We start from the raw sequence: 18145 nt of genomic DNA, 5'->3' as shown, positions 1-18145 counted from the left end.
TGGTGATGGGAAAACCCTAAAAACCAAATATAAAATTATTTTGAAAATTTTAAATTTACGAGATTCCTTGCATGTTACCGGTATTTGTCCCATTTTTCTTAGGAGTCTCGAGTTTTTTTTTCTTAGGAGACTATGTGGTATACAATCAACACATTTTATTAAAACATGTGGTGGCAAATTATCACAGGTAGTAGCCAATCTCCAATCACCCTTTTTATGTGTTCTTATCATTAATGTAATTTTGTGCATACCACTCTATACTGAAGACAGCATCACCAAGAACTCTGAGTAGTTTGCACTTTGAAGAGCATTCCACCTTTCAAAAATACATAATCATATCATTGGGATAATAGGATGGTTTGGGAGTGGCAGCACTCAAAGTTGAGAGCATGAGAGGTTGCAGAGACAAATGAGCCATCCTCCACCCAGATGACAGCATTGTTCTTCAGGAAGTTTGAGTACCAGCTAGCCGAGCGTCTCGGTTGCCTTCTCCGTTCTGCGCTATTAAAATCGACGGCAACAAGTCCATAATGCCCAGTGTTATATGCACCAAACAACTCGTAGGGATCCATGAATGACCACATGGAGTATCCGTTCAAATTCACGCCATTCCTACGATCCAATCGATCGGTTGGTCAGCCATTCGATCACCAGTAAGATCCATGACTGAGATTTTCTGAAGTTATTATTATAGGTGAAGATTTGCACTTGAAGTACATATGGTTACATTAGGCCTGCTCTACCACATATCCAACCGAAGTCGCAACACCTTTTAAGTCGTGCTCCGCATCATCAATTATCGACATGGAACTAAACCCAACAATCTCCCCCATCACATCGACCCATGTGACCCATGGAAATCGTTTCGGATTTCAAATCGTCACAACACCTTTTAAGTCGTGCTCCGCATCATCAACTACCGACGTGGGACTAAACCCAACAATCTCCCCCGTCACATCGACCCATGTGACCCTACCGACGTGGGACTAAACCCAACAATCTCCCCCGTCACATCGACCCATGTGACCCATGGAAATCGTTTCGGATTTCAAATCTGGGCTCTGATACCACTTGTTAGAGTGCGCAACCCAGCCCACCAACCGTGGGCCACCCAGTTCACATATATTGGGTCTGCTCCACCATAGACCCAACCGGAATCACAACTTTAGGTCATAGGACTACACAACCCAAAAGATTAGTCTAATGGGTGAGGACTGCCTCCACCTTTTAAGTCGTGCTCTCCTGACATCAATTACTGATGTGGGACTAAACCCAACAAATTATTACATGAAAAATACTAGGATGTCTTTTATTTTGGGCATAATTTACTTTGGGACACTTTAAAATTTGTGGCAAACTATCATATAGAGTAGCCAATCACCAATCATCCGTTCTATGTGTTATCTATCATGAACGAAATTTTGTACACCACTCTGCACTGAAGAAATATAGCAGCAAGAACTCCCAGTAGCTTGCACATTGCAGAGTAGTACACCTTCACAACTTCTCAACTTTGAATACTGAAAAATACATCATCGTATCACTGGGAGAATAGAATACATATGGTTTGGGACTTGGGAGAGGCAGCACTCAGAGTTGAGCATGAGCAGCTGCAGAGACAGAGGAGCCATCCTCCACCCTGATGACAGCATTGTTCTTCAGGAAGTCTGAGTACCAGCTAGCAGAGCGCCTCGGCTGCCTTCTCCGTTCTGCGCTGCTGAAATCGACGGCAATAAGTCCGTAATGCCAAGTGTTATATCCACCAAATAACTCGTAGAGATCCATGAATGACCAAACGGAATATCCCTTCACATTCGCACCATTCCTGCGATCATATGGATCAATTAGTCGTTCACTGGTAACTTAGTAAGATCTATGAGTGAAATCTTGTGATTAGGTGCAGATTTGTACCTAAGTGTGTATGGAAATTGGAAATGTTACTAGAGAGAGTAGAATCAGTAAAACATAATTCTCGAGCACCTGATGGCTTTTAGTGTGGCCGCTATATATTTTGCCAAGCAGTCAATCCTCTCCATATCATCCAGGGTTCCATCCAGTGTTCCACTGCCTGATGCAATGCCAATTGTTATATCCACCAAAATAGATATTAATGACAGAAAACTTCCATTATTGAAAAAAATAGATATGAATGACAGAATGTGAGCTAGAAGTAATATTTCTGAACTTTCAAGTAAACAATGGAAATGGTGACTATGAGAGTGTTACAGATTATTGAAGGACTACCGACCATTTTCCTGGATATATAGTGGCAAGTTTCCATAGTTTTCTCGAATATATTCAAGTGCATGCTCTAGCCCCTGCGGATCTACTGTGGTTCCTGGTGAAAGCTGTTTCAAGAGCAACAAGCAAAACCACTTTTACATATACGTGGATGTTTCATTAAGTTCAATACTCCCTCCGTTCTATAATATAAGGGATTTTGAGTTTTTGTTTATAGTGTTTGACCACTCGTCTTATTAAAAAAAATATGCAAATATAAAAAACGAAAAGTTGTGCGTAAAGTATTTTGGATAATAAAGTAAGTCACAAAAAAGTAAATAATAATTCCAAAATTTTTGAATAAGACGAGTGGTCAAACCGTGCAAGCAAAAACTCAAAATCCCTTATATTATAGGACAAAGGGAGTAGTTCTTAGCAGAGACAGTAGGCCATCACCTCTGGACTAGGTGTGTCATTCTTGGTGACTACCAAAAAAAAGAAACACATAAGGAAAACGAGTGAAGTTTATTAACCTAAAAAATACAGAATTTTTACCGTCGATCTGCCACGGCTAAGGTTGGATTGGTAGCGGGGTACCACGCGCGTGCGGGGGGGTAATTTCGCGTATCGAGGGAGAAGGGGTCTCTGATTTCCGCCGGGATCAGATCGAGCCATCTCTTTCCTTTCTGTCGCACCGAGGCATCTCTTTCCTTTCTCCCTGATTTGTTTTCTTTCCTTTCTCTACGATTTGTTGGCGCACACATAGGGATTTTCCCCTCTGGAACCAGTGCAGGGGATGGAGGGATGGGTCCGGTCGATCGGCGCGTGCGGCGTGCCGTTGCTCCCGCCGGCGCAGGGGATGGAGGGATGGCGCTTAGATCTGGAACCAGCGCGCCTCCATCCGCTCGTGCTCCCCTTGGAGCAATGGAGGCGATAGGTGGAGGGAAGGATGGGTCTGGTGTTCTAAACGAAGCACCGGTGGGGAGATGCGGCTGCATGAGGTGCTGCGGGTGTCGTGGCGTAGGTGCGGCTGCATGAGGTGCTGTGGGTGTTGTGGAGAAGAACCGGAAGATCGATGTGCTACACTGCGAAGAGTTGAGGCCCGGCGAAGGTTGAGGTGATGCGGGCGTATTTCCTTTCGCGCAGATGGAAAAAAGCTAAGCCTAGTAAGGTAACATCCAGCACTTGTTCTTCCTTTCAGTTTGAAAGAAATGTTACAATGGACCGGAGCTTGGAAAATAGAGATAGTAGTTTTGAATACATGGCTGATAATTGATTGGAAATAACCTAGATGGAAAAACAGTGTTGCATAATAGAAAAGTTTAGATAGATACACTTAGATGGAAGGGAACGTATCAGGTGGAAACCAGGGAAGGTGTGCAAACTTGCAAACTCTCAATCACATCCACAGGATGAGCATCCAATGGCTAGGGACAGAGATGGGCTAAATTTGCAAAAAACCGCCCGCCAGCCCCTCTGTCTGTTTTGCAAAACACCCCCTGCGCCATCCGCCTCCCGTCAGTTTTGCGCCCGAGCCCCCTGCGCCTGTATCGTCTCCCCACAACTCGCGATCCAACCAGCCTCCGATCTGCCGCGCCGCCTCAGATCCGCCGCGCCGCCTCATGAGCCCCGCGTTGGGCTTCGCCAGCCATGCGGTGGTCGTCAGAGGTGGCCTTGCTGGCGGCCGCCAGGGAGATGTCCTCGATGGTGGCGTCACTTCCCAGTTCTGTAGGGTATGGCTGGAGCCACGGGCAGCAGCGTGGCGCATCGTCGGCAGCAGCACTTAACTGGAAGCTACGCATCACCGGCAAAAATTGAGAAGGGGCTTCACTGCCAACGATTACTAGGACTCCATGAGCAGTGAGAGGCAACGTGACACATGTGCAGCAGGCACCCAAGGGCAGTCCTGCCATGACTTCAGTTAGTACTGGATCAGAAATTGAGTGATGGCAATTGTGCCTGAACAAAAGGCATCCTCGTCTGGGACTGTAATGCCTGAACAAAAGGCTCTGTAATGGCAATTGTACCTCCTATGTAATGAACTTGTGTGTGGAGCATTGTGTGTAAAATTCATTGAAAAATTGTATCTCAGTTGCTTGTACTAGAAGGCTCATATCATTGAAAATTCATGCTGATTTTTTAGTAATTCAGCAATGGTGCCTCCTATGTAATAAACTTGTGTGTTTTAATGATTCAGCAATTGTATGTGAAATTGAAACACTGAAACATTGAAAAATTGTATCTCAGTTGCTTCTACCAGAAGGGTCATATCATTGAAAATTCATGCTGAAATTTTACAAGGTGTTTACAATCTCTAAAACACTGAAACATTCATGCTGATTTTTTTCAAGCACTGATCAGTACCAAAACAAGCAAAAATCCATGCTATATAATTCACTGACACCATGAAAATTAGCACTAGTATAAAAAGTTGTTTACAATCAGCCAACAGTGTTGTTTGGGCAATTTCGTGCATCATGATCCACTACTTGCTTGCATTTTCCACACTTGCGTTTTCTTGGTGCCTTCTTCTCCTTGCTCTTCTTAATTCTTTTGCATGGCCCTTTGGACTTGATATTTGGTGGATGTATCTCGACTTCATCTGGAATTTTGCTACCAAGGAATGATTCAAACTCATCTTGTTTGTTAACTATAGCAGCAGGAATGATCTTTTGGAGAGGTTCTACAAGGTCGGATAAACTAGAATATAAAAACTCCATCCCTTGTTCAGAGTTCTTGGCCATTTGGATAAGATCTTAAAACTTGTTGCGTGAATCTGAAATTTTTTTCCGCATTGCCACCTCCATAGGATCTTTAGCCTTTTCATCCAGAAGGTTACCTTCGTCATCAAAGAACATTTCTCTGTGAAATTAAAGATCTGATCAAAACTATTGCACATAGAAAACAAAACAGCCATAGAAAACAAAACAGCCGTACAAACTCACCGTTTACATATTTTCTCCCATCTCTTCATAATATAAATCGATGGTATCTCATTTTGCTTCTCGCCTCTAAGCACTTGTATGATATGACGGCATGGGATGCCATAGGACTCATATAATTTACACGAGCATGTACCAAACATGTTTGACTTATTCATCTGAACCACTCGTTCTTTTTCAAATAGGCTACTGATGGTGACAATTTTCATATCTCCGGACTTCGAAATCCCTTGAATAATGCAATGGTCTCTTGCAACTATGAGTTGTTCCTGAAACTTACTAAAAACTTCATGTGTATATATGCCACTACATTGCTTCTCCATGTCCCATGGTGTCATCAATTTTGGATTGGTGTGAAGACTTATATTGTCGGCTTTCAACTCCTCTTGGCGTTGGCACTCCAAAGCTGTGTCAAACCTTAGCCAAAACTCAACAAAGGTCAATTTTCGATGAATGAAACGGTTAAAAAAAGAATTTGCGCTCTCCGATCGTGATGTAGTACTAAGGATTCCCGCTAGAGGTATGTCCATAAAGTATGCCAGAATCCATGATTGTCGAATATCAAACTTTGTGGAAAACCATTCATTTCCAATGAGCCCATATTTTGCCATGATAGAATTCCATTCAGACTCAAAATCATCTGAATCCTCGGATCCCCAAACACACTTGTGTAATCTATCCCAGAACTCACCATCCTCTCTTATGGAGGGCCCGACCTTCTCAGGTACCTTTTCCATGATATGCCACATGCAAAGTCTATGAACTGTATTTGGTAGAATCTGAGCAATAGCAGCCTTCATGCTCGCATCTTCATCTGTTATGATTAGACGAGGTGCTACTCCACCCGTAGCCTTAAGAAAGGTTTGAAACAACCATACAAATGACTCAATCTTTTCATCAGCCAAGAATGATGCCCCAAGGAAAACACTTTGCAAGTGGTGATTGACTCCAGTAAATGGCACAAACTTCATATTATATTGGTTAGTGCTATATGTTGAATCTACCGAAAGCACATCACCAAAAACACTATAGTTTTTCCTGCAAATGGCATCTGCCCAAAAGACACGAACAAGTCGTCCTTGTTTATCCACCATAAACTCATAAAAGAAGGCAGGGTTTACTTCCTTCTTTCGCTCAAGTTGTCCCACAAACATTTGTGCATCAGCATCCTTGATTTTGCACCTCAGGTCATGGTAATAGTTCTGCAAATTCCTCAGTGTGCACCCAACATTCTGAAATCCACCGTCACTGACTTGGAGAAGTCGAAATGCCTGGGACGTGCCAATGCTAGCCTTATGACAACTGAACAAAGTACTCTTTGCCCTCTCACTAACAGTACGGTTGGATCTTAGCAAGTGCCTCTTATCTGGTGACACAAAACCATGGCTGTGCTCCCCAATCATTGAAGATATTCGATACTTCTTATCACTGCCAAGCTTGACAACAATATGTGCTTCACAGCCACATCTGGTTTCCATCATATATGGTGTCTTTCTTTTTTTTTTTCCGGATTCATCACTAACATCTTTTACTCTCTCCTTTATGTACCCTTCCCTTGAACAGTAATACCGCTTGAATAATATTTCCTCATTTTGCTTCTTGTGCTGACCAACACGAACAGAGAAACCAGCTTCATGTGCATACGATTTGTAAAATTTCTCCACATCTGTGAGTGTATCAAATATCATTCCAACCATAGGCTTCAAATGTTCTTTGCAACTTTCTGCTATACTTGGAGAAGATGTTGGCTGTGGTGTGCTTGGTTGTTCAAGGTGGGCTACAACTCCGGCGTCGACGGCCTCAACGGTGATGACGGCATGATCCATGGCGGTGGCCTCAACGTAGGCAGAATCAACAGCGACTACAGGTTCACCGTCCACGGCAACGATCGGATTAATTTCTATCAAAGTGAAGATGCACAAGTCTTATTCGAGAAAATTACGACGACATGAAAGTCTTACCGGAGTTCATCAAATCATCAAAGCCACTCTGGTGGGGCAGTACGTCCTTTCCTTGTGCCGGAGTCCATGGCGTCGCGGGCGAGGACTCCATGCCAACTTGCTGGCGTGCGGCTGTGACTTGAGGGCCAGGTCGGCGGCGACTCGCGTACGACGGCGGCAGCCACTCACGTGCGACTCGTGGATGGGACGGGAGAAACGAAGAGGCGCGACTCGCGGATGGGACGGGAGAAACGAGCAGGCGGCGTGCGCGCTGGGATTAGGGGGAGGGAGTGATTTGCAAAATAAGCAAGATTAGTATGGCTAATGGCGGGCGCTTAAGTGCAAATTTAGCCCATCTCTGTCCCTAGCCATTGGATGCTCATCCTGTGGATGTGATTGAGAGTTTGCAAGTTTGCACAGCTTCCCTGGTTTCCACCTGATACGTTCCCTAGATGGAAATACAGTGTTTCAAAGATGTCACTAATTGGCTTCGAAGCTTCATTGTAACTTGAGATGTGGACAAATTTTCTGAATGTAGACGACTGATGTCGTCGTGGACAGCAAGCACTATATTTAGAGTAGTGTTGATTAGGTTGGCGGCGACCTTTAGTCTGAAAACTTCATTCGGTTCCTGAAGTCATGAGGGAGTGAAAAATATGTGTAAGAGCTGTGTAACATTAATAAAATGTGATTCATAGTAGCTTAGTACTTTTCGGAGCAGTACCATATTGAAGAAGTCGCTCGATAATTGAAATCTTATTTTTCTTTTTCTAATTTCAGAAATTTTTTAAAAAACTTTTAGTTAATACCGTATTGTGTTCTTTTAATGTTTTTATTTTTTATTTTTAATTTCAGTTGTTTCAAAATTGTATTCCTACTTGAACTCTCTTTTAATTTTTCTAATTTTGGATATTATTTTATTTTTTATTCTAAATTTTAATTAATCTCGTATTGGGTTCTTATATGGATTCTTCTTTCAATATTGCTTATTTTTAATTCCGAATTTCAGCTAATTTTAAATTGTATTCCTACTTGAACTCTTTTTTTATTTTCTTTTGCTAATTTCGGATTTATTTATTTTTATTCTAAATTTTAATTAATCTCGTATTGGGTTCTTATACAGACTCTTCTTTTAATATTCCTTATTTTTAATTCCAAATTTCAGCTATTTTTAAATTGTATTCATACTTGGACTCTCATTTTCTTTTCTAATTTTGGATTTTATTTTATTTTTATTTTGAATTTTGATTAATCTCGTATTGGGTTCTTATATGGAAACTTCTTTCAATATTGCTTATTTTTAATTCCGAATTTCAGCTATTTTTAAATTGTATTTCTACTTGCACTCTCCTTTCCTTTTCTAATTTTGGATTTTATTTTATTTTTATTTTGAATTTTGATTAATGTCGTATTGGGTTCTTATATGGAAACTTCTTTCAATATTGCTTATTTTAATTCCGAATTTCAGCTATTTTTAAATTGTACTTCTACTTGGACTCTCATTTTCTTTTTTTTTTCTTTTTCTCATATTAATATGGGAATTTCTAGCTCTGACAGTGAACGTAGTGACTCCTTTCAAAGCTGTTTTAATAATATAATAGATTTCAGGGGACGAACAGCTTCGCTAGGGCCACATGTTCCAGCTCGTCCACTCGCGTTTCTTTTCTCAAATGGAAAGTGTTGATTGAAATTTGAAAAAAAAATCAGTGAACTTTCTATCTAAAAATTTAAACTTTGAACTCAAAAATTCAAAAAACAAAAATCAACGAAAATTCGATGCTTTCAATTCAATTTTCAATGCTTTCAACTCAAATTTAAAAGCTTTCTACTGAAAATTTTGAAAAATCTTTTGAAACTTTGTGTGTACAATTCTAAACTGAAGATAATATCAGCATGAACTCTGAGTAGTTTGCACTTTGCAGACGTAGTACACCTTTACAATTTCCATCTCTGAACTCTAATACATCATCATATATTCATATCACTGGAATGCAGGAGAATAGGATGGTTTCAGAGTGGCAGCACTCAGAGCTGAGCATGAGAGGCTGCAGAGACAAAACCATCCTCCTCCACCCTGATGACTGAATTGTTCTTCAGGAACTCTGAATACCAGCTAGCAGAGCGTCTCGGCTGCCTTCTCCGTTTTTCGCTGTCGAAATCGACAGCAACAAGGCCAAAATGCCAAGTGGAGTAACCACCAAAGAGCTCGTAGAGATCAACAAATGACCACATGGAGTACCCCTTCACATTGGCACCACTCCTACAATCAATCGATCGATCCATCGATGAGTCATTCAGTATTAAGATCCACGAGTGAAATCTTATGATTAGGGAGAGATGTGTACTTAGAGTATATGGAAATATTCTACTAGAGAAAGAGTAGATCAGTTAGTGAAGCACAAGGCTTAAGCACCTGATGGCTTTCAGTGTGGCTGCGATGTATTTTGCTAAGTAGTTAATCCTCTCCACATCATCCAGGGTTTCACTTGATGATCCACTGCCTGATGCAATGCCAAGTGAAATTAGTGACAGAATATGAGCTATAAATCATATTTTTCTGAACCTTAAAGTTAACAGCTGAGACTCTGCGAGTGCTACATAATTGAAGGGATTGAACTAACCATTTTCCTGGATATAAATCGGCAAATTTCCGTACTTTTCCCGAATATATTTAAGTGCATGCTCTAGCCCCCGAGGATCTACTATGGTTCCTGGTACAAACTGTTTCAAGAGCAACAAGCAAAACCATTTTACAGCCTGCAGAAGTTACGATAAGTTCAGTAGTTTTCAGCAAAAATAGTAATATCGGTTATCACCACTGGAGTAGGTGTGTCATTCTTGGTCACTGCAAACACATACACACACACACGCAAAATGAGTGAACTTCATATACTTTTAAAATATATGCACAATAAAAGCATATCCATATGAATTTTCAACCTCTGAACAAAGTAGCAACGTCAGCAGTCAAGTCCTGTAACGGTGCCTTTACTACGTTATTATTATTGCTCGTGTAGACTGAGGAATAATGATTCAATCCAATGAAGTCGAACGAATTAGTAACCATCTCAGATTCATGGTTAGAGAAGATCGGAAGGCGGGAACCAGCGGCCTTCTTCATGGTATCTGGGTAATCTCCGAACACCAAAGGATGCAAGATCCTGCAAATTTGGTTACATGACACAATGTCGGGATTCAGAGTCAACTATGAAAATTAAGGATGCAATAACAGTAGAATTCACCGAATTGACTGTTAATAAGCTTACAACCAAATCTACAAGGAACACTAGAATTGTACTAGAGTGCCGCATGTGTTTCCCCTGGGTAATTATCGTTTTGTCAGACTTTCCCCATATTTCTACTATGAACAAATAATTAACTTGAACATGAAAGTTCAAAGGTAGGGTAAACTGAGGAGTGAATTTAGTAATACAGTGAGAAATATAAAAATTATAGTAAGATGCAATAACAGTAGAGTTCACTGAAGTGGCTGGTAACAACTTACAACCAAATCAAGAGGGAACACAAGAGATAACTTTGTTCTGGAGAGGCATGTATTTTCCCCATTCTAATTATCGTGTCAGATTTTCCCCATATTTCCACTATTAACAAATAATTAACTTGAACTTGAAATGCTATAGGAACAGTAATTAAAGTGAGGAGTATGCATATAGTAATACACTAAGAGATATTATATATAACATGACAATACCAGCCATAAATGAACTTCTTTGCCCTTTCAGTGGCACCAATTTCTTCAGCTGAATCTGTGAATGGGTAGAACCACATGGAGTATATATTTATGCCAATAATGCCCTTCTGTGCAACCTGAAACAGTTAAATTCAGTTTCTTCAATTCATAAAAATAATTTAGAACACACAGAAATTTTCAAAAGATATTCAGAAGAAGCAGAAAAGTTCAGATTGTAATGCATACCCACCTTGTACTTCTCCCTGTAAAGTCTAACAGCTGAAGCATGAGCTAGCAGGCTATGGTGTATAAACAAGTATGGCTCAACACTGGAATTTCCAGCTGTACAATTGCTGCCAAATGGATATGAGCAACGGTTAGGCGGCAGAATCCCCATGTCATAGCCAGCTTGAGCCATTGCATTTGGTTCAAGTACAGTTGTCCAATGCACAACTCTGTCACCGAACTCGCGGAAGCACACATCAGCATATGCTGTGAAGTCATCTCTACAACACAAAGGCAAGAGGATTAACTTTCTGATGACTCCTATAATTCATGATTATGAAATTATTGCTCAGTGCTTACACAATTTTGGGGCTAATCCACCCACCATACTCATCTTGAAGACTTTGAGGAAGGTCCATGTGATACATGACAACATGTATCTGAATACCTGTTCATGAATTAGAAATAGAAAGGCTGATCTCATCATATGTTACTTACCATTCATCATATTTTTATTAAAATTGATGACTCTGTTATAGGTGATTACGTAAGTGTACATTAGTGAATGCACATTAGTTTCATTTTGAGACTACCTTTCTTTTCAGAGGGCAAGTATACGTGCAATTGAAGATAGGTTAAAATTGATAGGAGAATCTGTTAAGGGTATGTGTGGGTATTTGAGTCTTTTCCCATCTATTGTACTGATCAGTATATGTCCATTAGGCTTAGTACAATACATATGCAGTTTAATCCCAAACTTCTATCGTTAATATTTGACATGGTACTAAAGCAGAGATCCTAAATGACCCAAACCTTAGCAGCTCTAACACTTCTGTCGTCGTTTGCTCCTGGGAGGAGCGATTACCCGGGAGCAATCTTCTTCTCGTTTTCGATTGTCCTTCTTAGTCACGTAGTTCATCTTCGTCGTCAAGCAGCAGGTACGTCTGTTTATCGCCTCGGACCCTTCTTGATCTAATATGACCTTCCTCGTGCCACCGCACCTGAGTCGACTGGCTTCTACTTCACATGAGCACATAACCAACGTCTCCTCTTTGGCTCGACCGCGCCCATCTCTCCCTCTCGTTCCCAAACATGGACTTTGGATTTGTCCCAGTGTTTAGTCTTTTGTTTATTTTACCTTTCAAGTGCAATTTTATTGCATCACATTGCATCTAAGTGGGGTTGTTAAGGGTATGTGTTGGCATTTTAGTCTTTTTCCATATTCTATACTTAATATATGCCCTTAGACCTAACTCAATTTTATGTACTTGATTGATTTAGTAGGATTTTATACAGCAAGTACTTCTACTCGATTCTATGTAAATGCAACTTTCCGGATTTGATTAGTACGCCTTACTAGGGCGCTTTAATTAGTACCTCACTCTAACTCGGCCTAACCTCCCCTATGCCATCCAGTAGGTGTGTCTTTGTAAACTTGCCTTGATCAAGCGCATCCTACGATATGTCATAGGGATACTTGGCCATGACTCGGTTCTTCATGCTACTACGACAATGTCGCTCATTGACTACACCGACACCGACTAGGTAGGCCATGGTCTCCTGCTCTAGTGCCAAGGCCAAATATCGAGCTATTGCCTACCGCCATCACCGAATGTTGTTGGCTTCGTCGGCTGCTTTGTGAGCTACATGCTCCTCTCTCCTCTGTCACCGTTGTCTTCTGTGACAATGGGAACACCATCTACCTCTCCACTAATCTGGTTCAGCACAAGCGTACAAAGCATATTGAGATCGGCATTCGCTTCATTAGTGAAAAGGTGGCCATTGGTCATGTTCATGTTCCCCGCGTTCCCTTATCACACCAATTCACTGACATTATGACCAAAGGATTACGGAGACAATTATTCTAGGATTTCAGGTCTAGTCTCTATGTTTGGTCACTTGACGATTCGACTCATTCGCCACATGCCAACTGCACACACCGTCCCACCATGATACGTCGCTTCTCCTGCCGCCCTTGCTCGAATGTCTCCTATGGCTTCTACGGGTTTGGGTGGCTCCGGCACCTTCTTTGCTCATCAATTGGGGAACAATGGCTCCCTTTGGCAGCTAGTGACGAGGTGAATGAAGGGGGTTGCAGCAGCTAGGGCTAATGGATGAGGGACCAAACTCTCCCTTCAACTACCCTCCTTGAGTATGATTTGTATAGCAAGTATATTCAATTTCCAGTATTTATTCAAACGGCTATTTAATCGAAATCCAGCCAGCACTGCGCTTGAGCTGCGTGAAATCTCTCTCAATCTCCCTCGTACATACTAACACAATGCATAAGCAGTTCAATCCCCAACTTATATCCTCAATATATTTGATGGAATCAAGGTATACTTGCCTGCTTTCACTAGCTCATTTATCATACTGTTGTAAAATTGCAGCGCCTTTAGATTAACCGCTCCTCTTCCACCTGGATTGTCCAAACTTAAAATCAGAACATGTGGTGAGGAAGATAACACATCATCACTGATGATACGGTACGGAGAATAGAAACTTGATATGTAGTTGCCATACTAGGAATGAGCCTTGACCAAGAAATGGTGAACCTATAAGCCTCTAGGCCTATCTCACTCATTAGCTTGACATCTTCCTATAGAAAAATCCGGAATGAACAAAGGTTACAAACGTAAAGAGATTTCTTAGAATTTTTAAAATCCATAGGTGATCCAACTAATATACACCCTCTGTCCGATAAAAATTAACCTAATACTAGATGTGACACATCTTAGTACTACGAATCTAGGCAAGCCTCTGTCTAGATTTACAGTACTATAATGTGTCGCATCCAGTATTAGATTGGTTTTTCATGTAACGGAGGGAGTATGTTCTTTTTTTATCGAATCATACCTTGTACTTATGGTAGCCATCAGAGGCCACATCACCTGTTTCATCTTCTGGATGCCTCCCTGATGCAGCAGACCACGTGTCAAATTGACTTTTTTTCTTTTAATAATGGAAGCAACTTGACAAGTCAAATTGACATAGGTAAAAAACATTATCATGCCTACTTATTTTCAGCATTAATATATAAAAACTCACTTAAACAATTTATCATGTACTTCCATCTACAAAAATTGTCGAGCTATCTGAAAAGGAAAAGGATCGATTTTACGTTGAACTCCAAACTAGCATACCAATCTTTTAGACAATGGAAGAAAGCTAACATTGGTTAGGAAGCAATTTGGCAGTAGACCAATCGAAACCCCCAGAGAATTCTTTCAATAATCCAAATTCAGAGAGAGTTTCGTTCAAATAAAAAAAATCAGAGAGAGATTATTGCGAGTGCTCATAAGCCATACCTGAATGTGTGTAGGTGTCCCAGATGCTTGGGGTCCTCCCATCCTCAGCAGCTCCCCCCTCATACTGCAAAATCCAAAACGACCAACCAAATGAAACATACACATGCATGCATGTCAAGCCTGTCCTTTGTAATTCAGAATCAGGCAGGAAATTCAGAGAAAATTCAGAATCATCTCTCCTATACATACATACACGTATTACCTGGTAAGCCGAAGTCCCAGCTCCAAACGCGAAGTCGTGGGGGAAGTCATCCCGCGTGAACTGCAGCGAGCTCACGCCTTGCAGCAGCAGCAGCCATGGCGAGGAGAGGAAGACGAGCAGAAGATGCAGAGGACGCTCCATCGCGTTCTCTCCGGATGTGCAGATGATGCTTCTTCTCCTTCTCCTTCGTCGATCAGTCTTCTCTTTCCATTTATGGAGTATCTTTTATTTGGCTGCGCGTATATCGATCTACAGGTGGATATGGAGGTTGGATTTATATTTAAGAACTGATCAGGGTTCTCTGTCATTAATTCGTTAATATTAGTCGCGTGCTTCGCGAGGAGAAAACTGGTAATTAAGTCAACTGGGATGATGACAGATAAAGACATAGTGCCGATTTGGGTAGGCAGATCGAATCGGGCAATAAAAAGGACAACTGTAGTTTTATAATTGTTTACTCCAATGTCTTTCTTTTTTCTTAATAATTGAAAACTTCGAAGAAACTATTATAGTTTAGAGTCAAATGAGATCGCGAATTAAAGAGATGTAGTCTTGTGGATATTATGGGTACCCCATACCCATACGGCATGGTTATCCGACTAGTCATAGGGGATAACTTATATCTATGGAATATGTAATAGATCATGACTCGGGTATTACGTTTCCTTATATATTACGGAACAGCCTAAAGTCCTGGTTTGATAATATTGTAAATTAGATTTAGGAAACCTATACCGTATTGGTTAAGGTTTCTATCTTGTAATCCTGCCCCCCATCCTATATAAGGTGGGCAGGAAGCCCTCTAGGGGGCATGAGACAACTTGATCGTCAGATCAATACACACCCGGTGGATTCAAATCCCCAAACAGGAGTAGGGTATTACCTCTCATTGAGAGGGCCTGAACCTGTCTAAATCCTTTGTCTCTGCATCCATCCACTTTTAGGTCTCGTGCGCTACCCCTTTTTATTATTGCCGAAATCATGTTTCGACAGTTGGCGCGCCAGGTAGGGGAAGCGTCGAGTTTTCCATCAAGAAGTGCGATGGAATCAACATGTGTCGTCGGCATCATCTTTGCGGGTTTTCTGGGTTCTATCGCCATTGGAATCAATTTCCGATCAAATCAATCTACAACCAGGCATCAGCCCCCGAGTCATCTTGCTGATTGGAGAGACTTGAAGCCATCGTATATCTGGAGCCTTCTCAACTAGTCACGCATGTGTATTCTTCCATCAACATATACGTGCATGCTTGCAAGATGCGCCAGGAGCAAGCAACACAGATCGACAATCATGAGCACGCGCCTGCAAAGGATACAGGAAGTACAAAATCGAGATTGATTCTTTCTTTCTATAAACCACGCGAGAGGTGATCGACGATCCACAAGCAAACTCCCGATCGGCTGTTTTTCCAATCTGAGTTTTATTCGGCCACGGTTGAATTAAGAGCAGTACGCTACGTGGAGTTATCTATATATGCATATTTTCATCAAGTCATTGACACTTCACCAGCTAGTATTTGCCATTACCAGGTTTATCGTTCTAATTTTCTTACATAAATAAGATTAATCTTGGGTTTTCTAGTCTTCTAATTGACAGATCACTAATTATAATTTGATCTGTTATTTTTATGCACGTACCGCCGCCGCCCTCGTCGCTGCCGATTGGATTACACGCCTCCACGGTTGGTGTACTTGCCGCCGTTGTTGATGGCAACACCCTCTTCACCGCCGGCCCGCTTTCGTCGCTGCCGACTGGTGTTTCCGCTTATACGGTTGGTTGGTCACACCACCGTTGTTGGGCATCTACGTCTTCACCGACCGGCCGCCTCGTCTGCCGCCGACTGGTGTCTCCGCCTGCACGGCTGGCCTATTATGCCGCCGTTGTTGGGCGTCTACGACTTCACCGTCGGCCTGCCTCTGTCGCCGCCGACTGGTGTCCTCACCTATACGGTTGGTTGGTCACACCACCGTTCATGGGTGTCTACGTCTTCACCGACCGGCTTGCCTTCGCCACCGCCGACTGGTGTCTCCGCCTACACGGCTGGCCTATTATGCCACCGTTGTTAGGCGTCTACGTCTTCACCGACCGGCTGGCCTTCGCCGCCGCCGACTGATGTTTCCGCCTGCACGGCTAGCCTCTTATGCCGCCGTTGTTGGGCATCTATGACTTCACCGCCAGCCTGCCTCTGTCGCCGCCGACTGGTGTTCTCGCCTATACGGTTGGCGGACTCCGCGGCCGTTAATGGGCTTCATCATCTACACCACTGGCTTGGTTCCACTGGCGCCGACTGGTGTTTTTGTTACCATTGATGGACTGTTTCGTTCCCACATCGGCTACTTCTGCTGCCACCGAGGGAATACGACAAAGCTAAGTCATCATTTATTTTATTCTTTATATGATATTTTTCCTTTTCCTCTGTCTCACTACACCAATTGGTCTTCCATTGAGTAGTGAGTCGGGGGCTACAGATGTTATATCATATTTTTTTATCATACTTTTTAATAATTTCCATAATATTCATCTTGATTGCTTGCGACATAATCTGAGTACAAAAGTGCCTATCGAGTTATGGAGTTCCATCTTCCTATGCTTTCCGTTTGGTTTGCCAATGGATAGTTGCCTTTGGGCCGATTCCTAGCACCCGGGGGCTCGTTGGATGGACCGAATAACGCAAGGTGCTAAGTATTATTCGGAATAAATCAAAAGCATAGAGATGAGATAAATTTATTTTCTGCTCTTAATAATTGCAAAAGTACCCGAGTAGTAAATTCTGATCCGTGAAACTTTGTTCCATTAATGACGAACTCATGTCACTCATATGCATGTTTGGGAAATGCCTAGGCCGACTCCCGATGCTTGGGGACTATGACTAGTCGGGCAGAGTGTTTAAACGTATGGAGTCATCTGCTCGGGGAAATCAAAATTGACAAGAGGAGAAATACATATTTATAAATATTTTAAAATACTTGCATTTTTCTCGAGTATTGTATTTACATCAGATACTACTCATCCTATATGTTTGTTCTGCAGGATCCAAATCCAGATATGCATAAAAGGGATTCATGGCTTTAAGCTTATCTCTTACGCTCCAGGAATGGATCAGTCAGAACATCACCATCGGCTTGCCTCCGTCGCCGCCGACTGGTGTCCTCGCCTAAACGGTTGGTTGGTCACACCACCGTTCATGGGCATCCACGTCTTCACCGACCGGCCACCTCGTCCGCCGCCGACTGGTGTTTCCGCCTGCACGGCTGGCCTATTATGCCACCGTTGTTGGGCGTCTACGTCTTCACCGACCGGCCGCCTCGTCCGCCGCCGACTGGTGTTTTCGCCTGCACGGCTGGTCTATTAAGCCGCCGCTGTTGGGCGTCTACAACTTCACCGACTGGCCGCCTCGTCCGCCGCCGACTGGTGTTTCCGCCTGCTCGCTGGCCTATTATGCCGCCGTTGTTGGGCGTCTACGTCTTCACCGACCGGCCGCTTCGTCCGCCGCCGACTGGTGTTTCCGCCTGCACGGCTGGCCTATTATGCCGCCGTTGTTGGGCGTATACGTCTTCACCGACCGGCCGCCTCGTCCGCCGCCGACTGGTGTTTCCGCCTGCTCGCTGGCCTATTAT

At 42.5% G+C, this 18145-nt stretch overlaps 3 protein-coding genes across 5 annotated transcripts; all 3 read right to left on the bottom strand.

Moving 5' to 3' along the window:
- Positions 1 to 1370: 1370 nt before the first annotated feature.
- Positions 1371 to 3141, bottom strand: LOC107276378 (beta-glucosidase 20-like). 2 transcript variants are annotated; one of them, XM_026025323.2, is made up of 4 exons: positions 2776 to 3020; positions 2249 to 2348; positions 1981 to 2068; positions 1371 to 1825 (listed from the first exon to the last, which is right to left on the bottom strand). In XM_026025323.2, exons 1-4 carry the CDS (start codon positions 2893 to 2895, stop codon positions 1591 to 1593), a joined length of 543 nt encoding a protein of 180 aa, XP_025881108.1. In that variant the 5' UTR covers positions 2896 to 3020; the 3' UTR covers positions 1371 to 1590. The 2 variants fall into 2 exon arrangements, 1 of the variants encoding a protein (XP_025881108.1); XR_003242221.2 differs by lacking the exon at positions 2249 to 2348 and having other exon boundaries at positions 2776 to 3141.
- Positions 3142 to 4471: 1330 nt separating this feature from the next.
- Positions 4472 to 7214, bottom strand: LOC107280963 (protein FAR1-RELATED SEQUENCE 5-like). The gene is made up of 3 exons (XM_066310906.1): positions 7124 to 7214; positions 5166 to 7062; positions 4472 to 5082 (listed from the first exon to the last, which is right to left on the bottom strand). Exons 1-3 carry the CDS (start codon positions 7212 to 7214, stop codon positions 4977 to 4979), a joined length of 2094 nt encoding a protein of 697 aa, XP_066167003.1. The 3' UTR covers positions 4472 to 4976.
- A 1723-nt stretch (positions 7215 to 8937) lies between these two features.
- LOC4338558 (beta-glucosidase 21) lies at positions 8938 to 14830 on the bottom strand. Of its 2 annotated transcripts, none has more exons than XM_066310238.1 (13): positions 14529 to 14778; positions 14327 to 14390; positions 13875 to 13933; positions 13542 to 13617; positions 13366 to 13437; positions 11379 to 11466; positions 11044 to 11299; positions 10815 to 10930; positions 10043 to 10263; positions 9919 to 9947; positions 9720 to 9823; positions 9516 to 9599; positions 8938 to 9362 (listed from the first exon to the last, which is right to left on the bottom strand). In XM_066310238.1, the coding sequence occupies exons 1-13, from the start codon at positions 14667 to 14669 to the stop codon at positions 9128 to 9130; spliced, it is 1545 nt and encodes a 514-aa protein (XP_066166335.1). In that variant the 5' UTR covers positions 14670 to 14778; the 3' UTR covers positions 8938 to 9127. The 2 variants fall into 2 exon arrangements, with proteins under 2 accessions (XP_066166335.1, NP_001407325.1); NM_001420396.1 differs by having other exon boundaries at positions 8980 to 9362; positions 9516 to 9603; positions 9724 to 9823; positions 14529 to 14830.
- Positions 14831 to 18145: the final 3315 nt, after the last annotated feature.

The sequence above is a fragment of the Oryza sativa genome, chromosome 5, assembly GCF_034140825.1.
Source record: "Oryza sativa Japonica Group chromosome 5, ASM3414082v1".
NCBI classification, from domain to species: Eukaryota; Viridiplantae; Streptophyta; class Magnoliopsida; order Poales; family Poaceae; genus Oryza; species Oryza sativa.
The sequence above is the reverse complement of the archived record's forward strand: the minus strand, read 5'-3'. Positions and strand labels throughout refer to the sequence as shown.

Excerpts from the sequence above, each read along its gene's own strand:
- LOC107276378 (XM_026025323.2), bottom strand. The coding sequence starts at position 2,895 with ATGGCTCGATCTGATCCCGGCGGAAATCAGAGACCCCTTCTCCCTCGA. Across the intron at positions 2,069-2,248 it reads ACTATATATCCAGGAAAATG|GCAGTGGAACACTGGATGGA; the intron begins GTCGGTAGTCCT and ends GCATTGCATCAG. Across the intron at positions 1,826-1,980 it reads GCCACACTAAAAGCCATCAG|GAATGGTGCGAATGTGAAGG; the intron begins GTGCTCGAGAAT and ends ATATGATCGCAG.
- LOC107280963 (XM_066310906.1), bottom strand. The coding sequence starts at position 7,214 with ATGGAGTCCTCGCCCGCGACGCCATGGACTCCGGCACAAGGAAAGGAC. Across the intron at positions 7,063-7,123 it reads TGATGATTTGATGAACTCCG|AAATTAATCCGATCGTTGCC; the intron begins GTAAGACTTTCA and ends TCACTTTGATAG. Across the intron at positions 5,083-5,165 it reads TGGGAGAAAATATGTAAACG|AGAAATGTTCTTTGATGACG; the intron begins GTGAGTTTGTAC and ends TTAATTTCACAG.
- LOC4338558 (NM_001420396.1), bottom strand. The coding sequence starts at position 14,669 with ATGGAGCGTCCTCTGCATCTTCTGCTCGTCTTCCTCTCCTCGCCATGG. Across the intron at positions 14,391-14,528 it reads CTGGGACTTCGGCTTACCAG|TATGAGGGGGGAGCTGCTGA; the intron begins GTAATACGTGTA and ends TGGATTTTGCAG. Across the intron at positions 10,264-10,814 it reads AAGAAGTTCATTTATGGCTG|GATCTTGCATCCTTTGGTGT; the intron begins GTATTGTCATGT and ends CCAAATTTGCAG.